The sequence below is a fragment of the Tamandua tetradactyla genome, chromosome 8, assembly GCF_023851605.1.
Source record: "Tamandua tetradactyla isolate mTamTet1 chromosome 8, mTamTet1.pri, whole genome shotgun sequence".
Classification (NCBI taxonomy): domain Eukaryota; kingdom Metazoa; phylum Chordata; class Mammalia; order Pilosa; family Myrmecophagidae; genus Tamandua; species Tamandua tetradactyla.
The window spans coordinates 16,464,433-16,477,893 of record NC_135334.1 but is presented as its reverse complement, the minus strand read 5'-3'; the positions used below and the strand labels follow the sequence as shown (position 1 = coordinate 16,477,893).

General features: G+C 36.6%; 1 protein-coding gene across 1 annotated transcript; it reads left to right on the top strand.

Moving 5' to 3' along the window:
- Window positions 1-10,424: 10,424 nt before the first annotated feature.
- LOC143645025 (olfactory receptor 10D3-like) lies at window positions 10,425-11,361 on the top strand. The gene is given in 2 exon segments (XM_077114685.1): window positions 10,425-10,558; window positions 10,560-11,361. Coding segments are annotated over 2 exon segments (936 nt in total).
- Window positions 11,362-13,461: the final 2,100 nt, after the last annotated feature.

Sequence of the window (13,461 nt, the reverse complement as noted above, 5' to 3'; positions counted from 1 at the left end):
ATGTAATTAGGACTATTATTTTTCACCCACAATTCCACTCCTACCCATTTTGTTCTCAGTTCCTGACACACACCCAGGTACGTGTGTATAACTGATGTCCCTGTTGTAACTTTGGGGAGCCTCAATTTAAGATAATTTCAAACAGAAGAGGATTCATAAGGATAAACTGCTCTTCAAAAGCCACAAACTCAGATGTCCAAAATGTAACTTCCCTTATTTTTCCATAATTGAACTTTTTTTCACCTTATCTTGAGCTTCCATTTCTGCCAAATGGTTGGAAACACTGACATGGTCACGCTTAAGTAAACCCAGTCACCTGTGAGATTTTTACCCTCATCATCTATCTCCCTAGATTTGATCTGAGCTCCGGAACTTCTTTAATACAGCACTGGTGCGAGGAATGCCCACTTCTCCACTTTGCTATGCCTTCCTTTCTCTCTGGCATGTACAATGTCCTGTGTTCCCATTTCATTATCTAGTCCTATGTCTGCATCTGCTGGGATTAACCCATTCCTGCCATGGTCTCCAAGTTGTCACCCATCCACCAATCTCCCCTGGAGAATCACTTAATCATAACCCTGAGACCCTTTTGGATTGATTCTTTCTCAGGAACTCTTGTGCCTTGTTTAAGACACAAAAACATTTCTGCTGCTTTCCCACATCAGTCCAGGTAATGAAACTCTGGGAAGGCTGCCTGAGGGCCTCAGGGACTTCTTTTTTGTGTTGGTGTTTGTTCTAGTTTGCTAGTTGCTGGAATGCAATATATCAGAAATGGAATGACTTTTAAAAAGGGGAATTTAATAAGTTGCTAGTTTACAGTTCTAAGGCCAAGAAAATGTTCCAATTACAACAAGTCTATAGAAATGTCCAATCAAAGGCTTCCAGGGAAAAATACCTTGGTTCAAGAAGGCTGATGAAGTTCAGCGTTTCTCTCTCAAGTGAGAAGGCACATGGTAAACACAGTCACAGTTTCTCTCTCATCTGGAAGGGCACATGGCGAACATGGCATCATCTGCTAGCTTCTTCTCCTGATTTCTCGTTTCATGAAGCTCCCTGGGAGGCATTTTCCTTCTTCATCTCCAAAGGTCGCTGGCTCATGGACTCTGCTTCATGGTGCTGCAGCATCCTCTGCTCTCTCCGAATCTCCTTCAGTCTCCAAAATGTTTCCTCTTTTATAGGACTCCAGAAACTAATCAAGACTCATCCAAATGGGTGGAGACATGCCTCTACCTAATCCAGTTTAACAACCACTCTTGATTAAATCACATCTCCAGGGAGATTATCTAATTACAGATTCAAACATATAGTATTGAATAGGGATTATTCTGCCTTTACAAAATGGGATTTAGATTAAAGCACAGCTTTTCTAGGGGACATACATCCTTTCAAACCAGCAGTGTTTCAAAAAGGATTTTACCAAATTCAATAGTTCTCTTGTTAATTTCCTCATGAAAGGCCCTGGGAAAGTTCAGTCTGGTTATATATTTCATGTCTGCTGCTACCAACAACACTGGGCTGGGGACACATCAGGGAGGCTTCTGATTCCCAGGGTTTCAGATGGAAAAAGTGCCACAAGTTTCCTCTTAGATCCCTAAATGTAGAGGACGGCTCTATCACTTTCTTTTCACACATGTAGACTCACTTGAGGTGTAGTGTATACTCAGTCTTCTCCAGCAAATCAGAATTGGCAGGCTATATACATGGAGTCCTGTATATATATGGATTTTATATAAAATATTTTATATATACATTAGCATGGCAATTTTAAGAGAATTATTTTAAGAATTAGCTTAATAATTGAGACCATGGAGATTGGCAAGTCTGAATTTCTTAGGGCAGTCACAATTACAGAATTCAATGAAGTTGAATTCCTTAGGAGAAGCTGGCTGGCTGGAGTAGAGATAGAAATACTTCTTTCTGCTTGCTGAAATTCTCAGTTCTTGCTTTAAAATCTCTAAATGATTGAATGAGGCCATTCCTCTCACTGCTGAGGGCAGTCTCCTTTGTTAGCTGTAGTAGTGACTAATCACACATGCAATAAACTTACTAATAATTTATATCCATGAAATACCCTACAGTAACAATCAGGACAGTGCTTGTAAATTGACTGGGTTTCCATGCTCGACCCTCCTCTTTCTTCCTTCCTTCTCTCCTTGTATCTCATCCCATCACTCAACTACGAGACTTTTACTTAATCCATGGAAGGAACGAAAATTTACCCAGTTAGTATTTTTAGTACACCTTTCCTTTCCTCTATCTAGACATGTTTATAAATTAAAATGTCCAGAATTTTGATGTATGTGTTCTAACACTACTCATGAATTCCTTATTCATTCCTTGGAAATGAGGACTTCATAATTTCCAAAGAGGAGTTGGGGTGCTGGGCATTCAAATAGAATTTTACCGAATCAAATCTTTTTCTTCTTAATCAGCACATGAAAGTTCTTGGGAATATTTGGTCTTGTTATGTAAAAAACATAAATATCTTCCACTTTCTTCTTATGTCTGAATTAGAATGAGAGTGAATTTATGATCTTACTGTATTTATTTTCATTCAGAGTATAAGAAAGGGTTTAAAAACAACATAAGAAATGTTAACAATTTTTAATATGGAAGATTGACTATACAATTTAGATAACACTCCACCATAATGTATGAATTACAATGTGTGTATATATATATATATATATATATTATCTTTTTAGGTTTTCCTTTTTGTTTTTCCTTTTTCCAAGTATTCCAGACACATGATTTTTTTATTATTGTTTTGAAATCCTTTAGTTTGTTTATTAACTTTCAGTTCTCTAGTCTTTAAGGTTAGATAAGTTCTTATGCTTGTTTTGGCTAATGAAATGGGGGCAGAAATTATTGTCAATTCTGGCAAAACTCCTTAGGAAGCCATTGCACAATCTCTCAATATTCCATCCCTCTGCCGTAGTGACTATAGCAACACATGTTGCTATGGGACCCAGTCAATCTAGGTATCTAAGTGACCCCACCCCTACACCCCACTCAACAGCACTGCACATGAGGGATGAGTTGGGAAAAATATCTTTGTGGGTTTAAGACACTACAATTTTTGACTTGTTCATTACTACATAATAATAGTCCATCCTGATTAATTTGCAACTCAACATAATATAGTTTCAAAAATTCATAAGATATAGGTATTAAACTCTTTTGGAATTTTTTTTTTTATTAAGGGAAACTAACTCATGAGAGGTCATGCCAAAGAAAGAAAATTGGGGTCCACATTTGCTTTGAAAACTTTGAAATTTCATTTTGATGGTAAACTAAGGAATAACACAATGATAGTATAAACTACATAGAAGGTCACTTTCTAATTGAAATAACTTCTTAAATTTAGTATCTATATCTGGTCAAACTAGGAAATGCTAAGTGGTTGTCAGAAGATGATATGTAAAGAGCATTTTCTAAGTAATAAAATAGAGAAAATTGGTAGAAAAAATAGCTTGTCATGTGGCTCGTAATCCGGGCTTAGGAAATTTGAAAGAATCTATGAAAGAATGTTCAGTCAGTATGCATAATTAGTTCATATGCACATCTGATATTAATGACATCTAAAGTTCATTAGCTTTAATATTGTAGTAAATATTTTAAAAAATCATCTGTGGTTATTATCATTGTAATTGCTGCTCAGATTACTTAGTCAGTAAAAATGACATTAGTTACTTATTTTTAAAATAAATAGGATGGAAATAATGAATACATTTTAAATTTAAATCATGTCTACAATTAAAAACATAGGACTCACAAATATAAATATATGTCTCTGAGTAATCTCAGTATCAGTTACTTGGTTTCTGAAAAACTGTGCAATTCAAGAGATCAAATTAATGTTTATTAAAATTTTATTGGTTCTATACTATTTTTTGCATTTAATTTTTGTTTTATTATTGTAGAAAAACTAGAACGTACATGTAACCCTATACTGTAAAGAAAAGTAACCTATATAAAAATGTATAAGTCAATATGAATATCTTTCCTTTAAAATAGTTTCATATTTAACTCAAGTTGAAATAACAATAGTCTATATTAAGCAATTTCACTCAAGGTATAAAATGCAAGGGAATAAACGACATACTCTCACACAACAACTTGGAAAAATGTAGGTATTAGAATTATTTGTAATAACCTGAAAGTGGAAACAACCCAAATGTCCATCATATGGTGAATGAATAAACAGAATATAGTATATCCATACAACAGAATATTATTTGATACATTATCTGATAAATGCCACAAGACATTAAACCTTCAAGACATTATGCTTAGTGAAAGAAGCCAGATCCAAATGTCACATAATATATGATTCCATTTATATGAAATGTCCAGAAAAGACAAATCTGTAAAGACAGAGGGAGATTTGTAGATTGCTGGGCCCAGAACCGGGAACAAGGGTGATTACAGATGGGGGTTGAGGGATTCTTTTTAAGTGATGGAACTGTTCTAAAATTATGTTGCAGTTCTATGGAGTTATGTGCACAAATCAGAAAATTTACTAACGTATTGAATTGTGCAATTTAAAAGGGAGGGCAGTTTTTTTTTTTTTGTTTCATATGCTGTATAAGGGACAGGTCACATGTCATTCTTTTTTCATGTGAATATCATGTTATTGCAGCACCATTCATTGAATTTTTTTTTGTTTGTCCTGTTCTTCTTTCTTCATTTGTTTGTTTGTTTGGGAAGTGCACGGGCCAGGAACCAAACCCAGGTCTCCCACATGGCAGGTGAGAATTCTGCCACTGAATTATCCTTGCACTCCCCAAGGGTGAATTTTATGGTATGTGAATTATACTACAATATGCCTGTATTATAAAATACCAATTGTCGTGGTCTCTTCAAGATAGTCTAGTAACCATTTTTAAATTGATAATAGCTTATATAAAAATTATTAAATAATATTAATTATTCATATTTACAGAGATTTATACTTCAAAAAATTCTTTACATGCACAGTGTCTAGTATGAAATTCATAAAAACATTATGTGAAAGGTATCATCATCTCAAATTTATAGATATATTGAAATTTGATGTTCTCAGATAGTTTAAGAAACTTGCTCACTCTCATACATCAGTAATTGCATGGCTGGAATTTGAAACCAAATTGTATGACTCAAAATTTATCCTCTCATAATGGATTCTTAGAAATGACACTAAAAGCACAAGTAAAAGAAAATAAAAGAATAAGTAAATTCAATTTCATCAAAATTTAAAACTTTTGTATATCAAAGAACATTATCAAGAAAGTTAAAACAACCTACAGAATGGGACAAAATAATTGCAAGCCATATATTGGATAAAGGCTTAATATCCAGAATATATAAATAGCTTTTACAATGCAACAACAAAGAGAAACAACTTAATTCAAAAACTGGGCAAAAGACTTTAAGTAGACATGTTTCCAGAGAAGATATACAAATGGCCAATAAACATATGAAAAGATGCTCAATATTGGTAGTGAGTAAGTAAGTGCAAATCAAAACCACACAGAGATACCACTTCACATCCACAAGAATGAATATTATTTAAAAAAAGGAAAAACAAAGAAAAAGGAAAATAAGTATTGCAGAGAATGAGGAGAAACTGGAGCTACAATGCTTTGTTGGTGGAAATGTAAATTAGTGTAGTCATTGTGGAAAGCAATATGGTGGTTCCTCAAAAAGTTAATTATAGGGGATGCAAGGGTAGTTCAGTGGCAGAATTCTTGCCTCCCATGGAGGAGGCTGGAGTTTGATTCCTGGCCCATGCACTTCCCAAACAAACAAGCGAACAAGCAAATAAACAAAACCAACTAAACAAAACTCCAACAAATGGTGCTGCAATAACGGGATACTCACATGCAGAAAGAAAGAAATGTGACCACCGCCACACAGCATACAAAAAAAGTTAATTATAGAAATACTTTATAACCCAGCAATCTCACTTCTAGGTATGGCTCCCAAGAAGGTGAAAACAGGGTCACACATAGATACTCATGTGCCAATACTTACAGCAGCCTTATTCAGAATAGCCAAATGTCAAAAACAACCCAAGTCTCTATCAATAAATGAATGCATAAGCAAAATGTGTTACATACACACGATGGAATATTATTCAGCCATAAGAGAGAATGAAGTTCTGAGACATGCTGCAACATAGAAGAAGCTTGAAAAAATTATTCTCAGTGAAATAAGCAAGACACTGAAAGACAGATTTCATATAATGTCACTTAATAAGATGTCTACAAATAGTAAATCCTCAAGAGAGAACAGAGTAGAAGTTACCAGGGGAAAGGGAGAAGAGGGTAGAGGAGTGTATATTTTGTGGTTATGGTATGTGTGTAAACAAAATTAAAAAAAAAAACTTATACTTCAGTGTTAAATGTAGCAATCCTGAACCCTCTGATTGGATTTGAGAGGGATTAATCATTGTGAGTTTCGATATCAGTAATGAAGTTTTACCAAGCAGCACTACCTATTTTCAGTCAAGATAATCAATAAACTGTTCCTCATAGCATCTGTTTGCTTCTCCAGAATAGTCTTAGGCAAAAGTTTCATCATTTTGTGTACAAGGACTGATTGGTTATGTCCCATTATTTTATTTATCATTCATTTCCCCAACTAGTGAGAACTTGATGTAACCTCTAAGCCTTAGGGACTCAAGGCTGACTGCAGGGGATATGGTCCCTTAGACACACCAGCTCTCTTCAAACCTCTGAAACTCACTCTTGGGGGAGGCTTTAGAGCCTGCAGAAAGGATCGAAGGATCAATGGGGTCCAGTTGGGGGGTTTATTTGCACAGAGCCTGACTGGCTTGAGGATAGAGACATAGAAACACCAAAAGCTTAAAGGTTCCAGCATCAAGCTAGTCTGTAGAATCTTTTCTAATAAGGTGACCCAGAAAATCATCTGGAAGTGATACCCCAAAGAATAGAGGAGAATAAGGTTCCGTTTGACTTGGACCAGAATACTGTATACATTAAGGGTGTGAGCATGCACTTTTTATTACATACTTTGCTTTTGTCTCTCTTTCCCTTTGTATTTTCCCATCCCTCTTGCTCCTCTTCGCACACTGTACATCGCTTATTTACTGTTTCATAATTTGCATTAACTAGACTAGTTATAATGTTTTTTCACTGTTTCTTTATGGAAAATGAACACAATTTTATTTTATTTTTTTGTTTTTCTTTAATCTGCTCCACCATGGAGGACATGTCTTATTTTGTTTAGTAATGTACATTCAATAATTGTTCTTGGCCATTTTGAATGTTGGGCACTCTTTTAAGATCAATGATTACTATTGGAACTTTTCTCCAGAAAATGTTTGGTGTGTGTTTGTGTGTATATCCATATAATGTTTATTATAATGTCAAGGCATTAGGTGGAATGGATGCAGAATCATACTAATGGAGTTTGTACTACAGCATATCATCATATATTAGACCTAAATTTTGATCCTGTATTTGTGATATTAGGCATATTTTCTCTCTAATGGTCTCCAGCCCTTCATCAAATATTTGAAAGAGAAAATGAGATTGTTGTTTTATTTTTGCATGTTTAATCACCTAATATGTCTTCTACATTAGCCCCAATACACAAATTATATGGCTCTTTTTTATTAGGGGATGATAAATGCATGTCTATAGTAAGGAATTGTGTCATAAGATTACCCATTGGAATATTAAAATTTGGTCTCATTGATGCAAATGTTTCCTGGAATAACTAATCATTCAATCATAGAACTTGCTGAAGAGAATAAATACAAAATTACTATCCAAACACACATGCAGAGTTTTGTCCCTGGATTCTCTCAGATATCAAATGACTAACAATACTCGATGAGTCATTTTCAGGAATTAACATCAAAACCATCATGCATCAAATAAATACTCATTCTGATATTTTCCTCTATGTCCAGCTAAGTGTTTGACTCACCTTATGAAACATCGCCCATACAGTTACGTGAAGTTTCTTTTTCTCCCCCATGCAAAGATTGTTAGGATCTGGAATGAGGCTCTAAATATCAGAAATAATCATAATTTAAAAAGAACCAACTGCAATCATGTGACTCATCCTTATCCCCAAGCTTCACCAGTATCTCTGTTTTCACTTGGCTCCATTGATTGCTGTCTGGTAACCTTGTCTTGCTATGACTCTTTTTCAAGTTGGAAATAATAATAGTAAATGCTACTGATGGTTTCTTGGAAGATTAAATAAGTTAATGTACATAAAGGGTTTAGAATAGTCTTGCTAGCTCAGAGTGAGTGTTAAATAAATATTATCTATCTTTGCTTGTTTATTTATATTCACTGATTTTATAAGTGTATCTGAGCCATAGACTCACCTGAGGAGTGGTAAAGGGGTTAAGGGAAGGAGGGACTCTGAACTCCCCAGATTTCTCAAGGGCTCTCAGCTCTTCCCTCATGGTCTTTCTTCAGTAGTCTTCTATTTTCTCATGCACTGTTGGGGTACTGCTAATCTTATTTATTTCCATATTTTTAGTTAAATGTCTAGTTCTGCATTCTCTCTTTAGTTTCAGAATCATGCAATCAATTGGCTTTTGGTCATCACTAATCAGTTGGTCCATAAGCTCCTGAAAGTCAACAGGTACAAAAATATCCGATTTTTTGCTTCGAAAAAAACAGATTTTCACTTTCAAACTCATTGATTTCTACTTGTATTGTATTATCGTATTCACTAGCAGCGTGCTATTCTTTCTTCACTCTCACCTCCTGCCATTACATCCAATTATTTACTAAAACTTATCAATTCTACTTCATAAGTGTATGTAAATTCAACATTCCTTCCTCCCTGGTCTGATGTTTGCTATAGATTCCTAGCATGTCTCCCTAGCTCCAAGCTTACCCTGAAAATATCCCACATATTTTTAACAAATCCATTTATCTAAAATATGAAGCTCATCATTTTACTAAAAACTCTTCTCTGTTCATCTAGAGTCAGTATAGACCCTGAACATTTTCCACCTCTGTGAAGACTTTCCTCAAAACATCAGTGGAAAATATTAATAATTTCCTAACTATTACATGGACATCATACAAGGAATGCAATCTATACTAGATAACAGGGTCAAAATCCACATGCTTGGTTTGACATGGTTAAATGATGGGTAAATACCAGAAAGATGAAATTGGATTATGAAAATCTATACTTTTATAGAAACAAAACAAAATATACAAAAAGAATGATTCTGACACTGAATAGTGGAAAGTAGTGTGAAAACCTTAAATTTCACTTATGAGAACATTCAGTTTCAGGAGCTAATGTTGCTTTGAAGGCTGATGAAATACTTGAGTGCAGTAATAGAAACATAGTAAGGAAGCAGCGGTACTTTTCTTCATTGCATAACTCAGTCTAAACTGTTCAATAAATATAAACAAAGGAAAGGAGGGTGGGAGGAGGAGGGAACACAAAGAACATCTGGGAGGAACTCAATTCCAACCACTCAGTATTTGAGAAACATGACATGCAACAAAAGCAGAAAAGATGAAGCAGAAAATTCGTCTCCAAATTTGTGAGAATGTTTCACAAGTCCAGCTTATGATGTCCCCAAGGAGTAAATTTAAGACCAATGTGTAAGATTTAAGGAAGTAGAATTTACCTTAAAGTGATACAAAAGGAAGAGATAAATAAGGTTTTGTAAAAAAAAAAGGAATGATATGTTATGGGAATTATGACATTCTCCAATATTTGAAGTATTTGTGTATAGCCACTTCTCAGGGTCATGGTTGAAGAAGTTCACATTAAAAACAATAAAAAAAGAAGAGATTGATTAAACTAAATAATCTTGAAAATCCTTTCAGTTCAGAGAATATATTAATTTCCATTTTATTTGTATTTCCATAGTTATTTTTCTTCTCTACCAATTATAGTAAAATGAATTTAGCATTCTTTGGTTTGAATTCAGGATTTATCACCTGCTGTATATGAGAAGTTGGACAAATTATTTAACTTTCCTGAATTATTATTTCTTTATCACTTATGAAAAGGAAATAATAATACTTTTTACAGGATTATATTAGGGCATAATTAGAAAATGTTTATGAAAGTTCTGTACAGAATATTAATATCTCTTTTCCTCTTATTTCTTGATTTCCTTTTCTTGTCTTTTTCTTCCTATCTTAATCCTTAATGCTTCTACTCCTTTTGTCATTTGCTCTTCCTTATCCGATGACAGTAAAATAAAATCTGCTCATTAACTTGTCAAATTTCCTGGGGGAAATGTGCGGGTCCTTTCAGTAATAGGAGCTATCACTGCCTTTTTCTTTATGAATCTATTGATTTTGCCATTTCTTCCAATCCTGCATGAACCAGGGGGAGGGTATCAAGTAATCGAAACTAATACCTTAAGTCATTATCTTATTTTGCTTTTTCTCCTCTATCCAGGATAAAGTCTAACTTCTATGGCGATACAGAATCACACTCTGGTAACGGAGTTCATCCTCTTGGGTATCCCAAACACAGAGGGGCAAGAAACCCTGCTCTTTGCTGTTTTCTTGATCTTCTACCTCTGCACTCTGCTGGGAAATCTGCTCATCCCTTGTGAGGTCTGATTCCCGCCTCCATACCCCTATGTATTTCTTTCTCTGTAACCTCTCAGTGCTGGACATTAGTTTCTCTTCTGTAAGCATCCCAAAGTTGTTAGCCATCCTGCTAGTGAGGAACTGCGTCATCTCACTGGGTGGTTGCATGGCCCAGGTCTTTTTTTACCACTTCCTAGGCAGCACCGAGTGCCTGCTGTACACGGTGATGGCCTACGACCGGTTTGCGGCCATCTGCCACCCCCTGCGCTACACCATCATCATGAACCGCAGGGTGTGTGCCCTCCTGGCCGCTGGAACCTGGTTTACCAGCTCCTTTCACGCCACAATTCTCACTTCCCTGACCTTCCAACTACCGTACTGTGGGTCTAACGAGGTGGACTATTTCTTTTGTGACATCTTCCCTGTGGTCAAATTGGCCTGTGGCGACACTTTCATCATTGAGACCGTGAGCTTCACCAACATCGGCGTGGTGCCCATGACCTGCTTCCTCCTCATCCTCGCCTCCTATGTCCGCATTGTCATTGCGATTGTGAAGATGAACTCTGCCGAGGGGAGGCGCAAGGCGGCCTCGACCTGCGTTTCCCACCTCACCGTGGTCACGCTGTTCTTTGGGCCCTGTGCCCTTGTCTACACCCAGCCTTCCTTGAGCGAGGTGCTGGTAACCCCAGTGCAGCTCTTTGGCTATATAGTCACACCCCTGCTGAACCCCACAATCTACACTCTGAGAAACAAAGATGTTAAAGGAGCCCTGAGGAAACTGGTGGGGGGCCAGATTACTTCAGAAGGAGGTCACTAGCCCACTGTCAAGTTGGTTTTCTCCCCAACTGGGTAAAAGAAATTTTAAAAAACTCTATGCATGCCAATTGTAAGGACTTTTTTCCTATCATAAACATGCCTGAAAAGCGATTCAAATTGATATGCACCTGTGACCTTTTCCCCATTCTCAGGGACCAGAGACTAGCAAAACTTTCCTCTAAGGGTCGTGATAGTAAATCCTTTTAGGTTTTGTGGGCTTTGTGGTCTCTGTTGCCAATACTCAAATCTACTCTTTTTTTTTTTTTTTTTTTGCATCAGCAAACTCGGGAAATCCAACCCAGGTCTCCAGCATGTCAGCTGAGACCTCTGCCTGCTGAGCCACTGTGCCCCACCCCCACCCCCTTAAATCAGTACTTTCAGGCTGACTGCAGCCACAGAAAATATGTTTACAAGTGAGCACGGTTGGGTTCCAATAAAACTTTCTTTCCAAAAATAGGCAGTAGGATAGATTTGCCCCAAAGGTCATGGTTTGCTGATACATATTATAGAGGCCAGCTGAATTTGAAAACTCTCTTTTCAGGACTGTGTTGGCAATCTCTATGAGTTGATTTGAATGATATCACCAGGGACCAGGTGAATTACTGACCAGGGCTGGGCTGCGGAGGAATGGACATTAAGGAACACAGCTAGTGCCCATGAAGGGGAACTCTGCAGCACCTCAAACACACACAGCAGGAATTGTGCCTTACAGCAGGCCCCTGGGGGTGGAATCCACACCAATGCCTTGAATATTCTAGTTTCTCTGGTCTTTGTACCAGAGATGACTTTCTGGACAATTCTCCTGGGCATGAGGTAAATGGCCACTGCCAATTAACTCATATAAACAACCCCTTTCACCTCAGAAGTTAAAGAAAACAAATGCATCCACCTCAGAAGTCACTCAGCTTCTCTCTCTCAGTACCAATCAGTCATTAGCACTCAACCAATAAAACACCAAGATGATAATGTGGGCACTTCGGAATATTCTTTGGACAAAATTACCAAATACTGTTATAGGACTGATTCTTTCATTTTGGCTTCGAGAAGCCCTACACACAGAGAATCTCCTCCTTATGCTCCAGTCTGAGCTTTCTGAGATACAGGATTTAAGACACGGTCTTTGTGTGCAAATGTGCACTGGGGCTTAACCAGAAGTGGGATCAGGCCTCTGAGAGGGCTGGGATGACAAAAGGTAATGCCAAAGTCACAGAGCTTTATGTCCCCTCATCTTCACAGAGAAACAACCTCTGGTAGTTCTCTAAGAGGCACTGTCCATTTGCATATTTAATCATGCAGATAGTTCTACCCATGCCATACCCCTGCTTCATCCTTATGTAACAAATGTTCTTCTGGGTTGGTACTGCTCTTTTCTCAATATAAGTAAACTATTAGGATAGCACTGGCAACTATGGTTGACCTGCCTGGCTAGTTGGATAGACAGATAGATGACAGAGAGATAAAGAGATGAATAGTGACATAGTTACATAGAAATATAGTTACATAGAAATATAGATAGATGATAGACAGATACAGCGACAAATGGATAAGCATACATAGATATAGATATATATGTGGCCTTTGTTCGAGTTATATTGGGATAGTTTCTCCTAGTTTCCCAAAAAATGTCATCATGCCAAAACCCCAGAACTTTCTAAGAACTCAGGATATTGCAGTGTCCCCGTTGTCATTTCTAATTCTCTGGAATAATATAAAATTCACTATTACTCCGAAGTCTAGAAGCCAAATATTATAGAACACATTTGCATGATCACACAAATAATTTATTTTGACCTTTCCTAGAAACATGGTTACTAATCATGGCTGTTTCTGGTTTGGATAGAAGTTTGTATGTTATCATTAAGTAATATTATTTTTCTTTACTGGCCCTATTGTATATTCCTTACTTTCTATTTTTGCATTTAGACAATAGAGGTTTGTAAAATATTTAGTCTAAAATTTTGGGATCCAGTCTAGAGAAGTAAAAGAAAAGAAGATCTGATAGAATGACTCAAGAAAAATGGTTTATAAGAGGGGGAGGGCTACAGAGAGGAACAAAGGACACCTGGCAATTGTCAGACTTCAGTCCTTCATTTGCTCTACA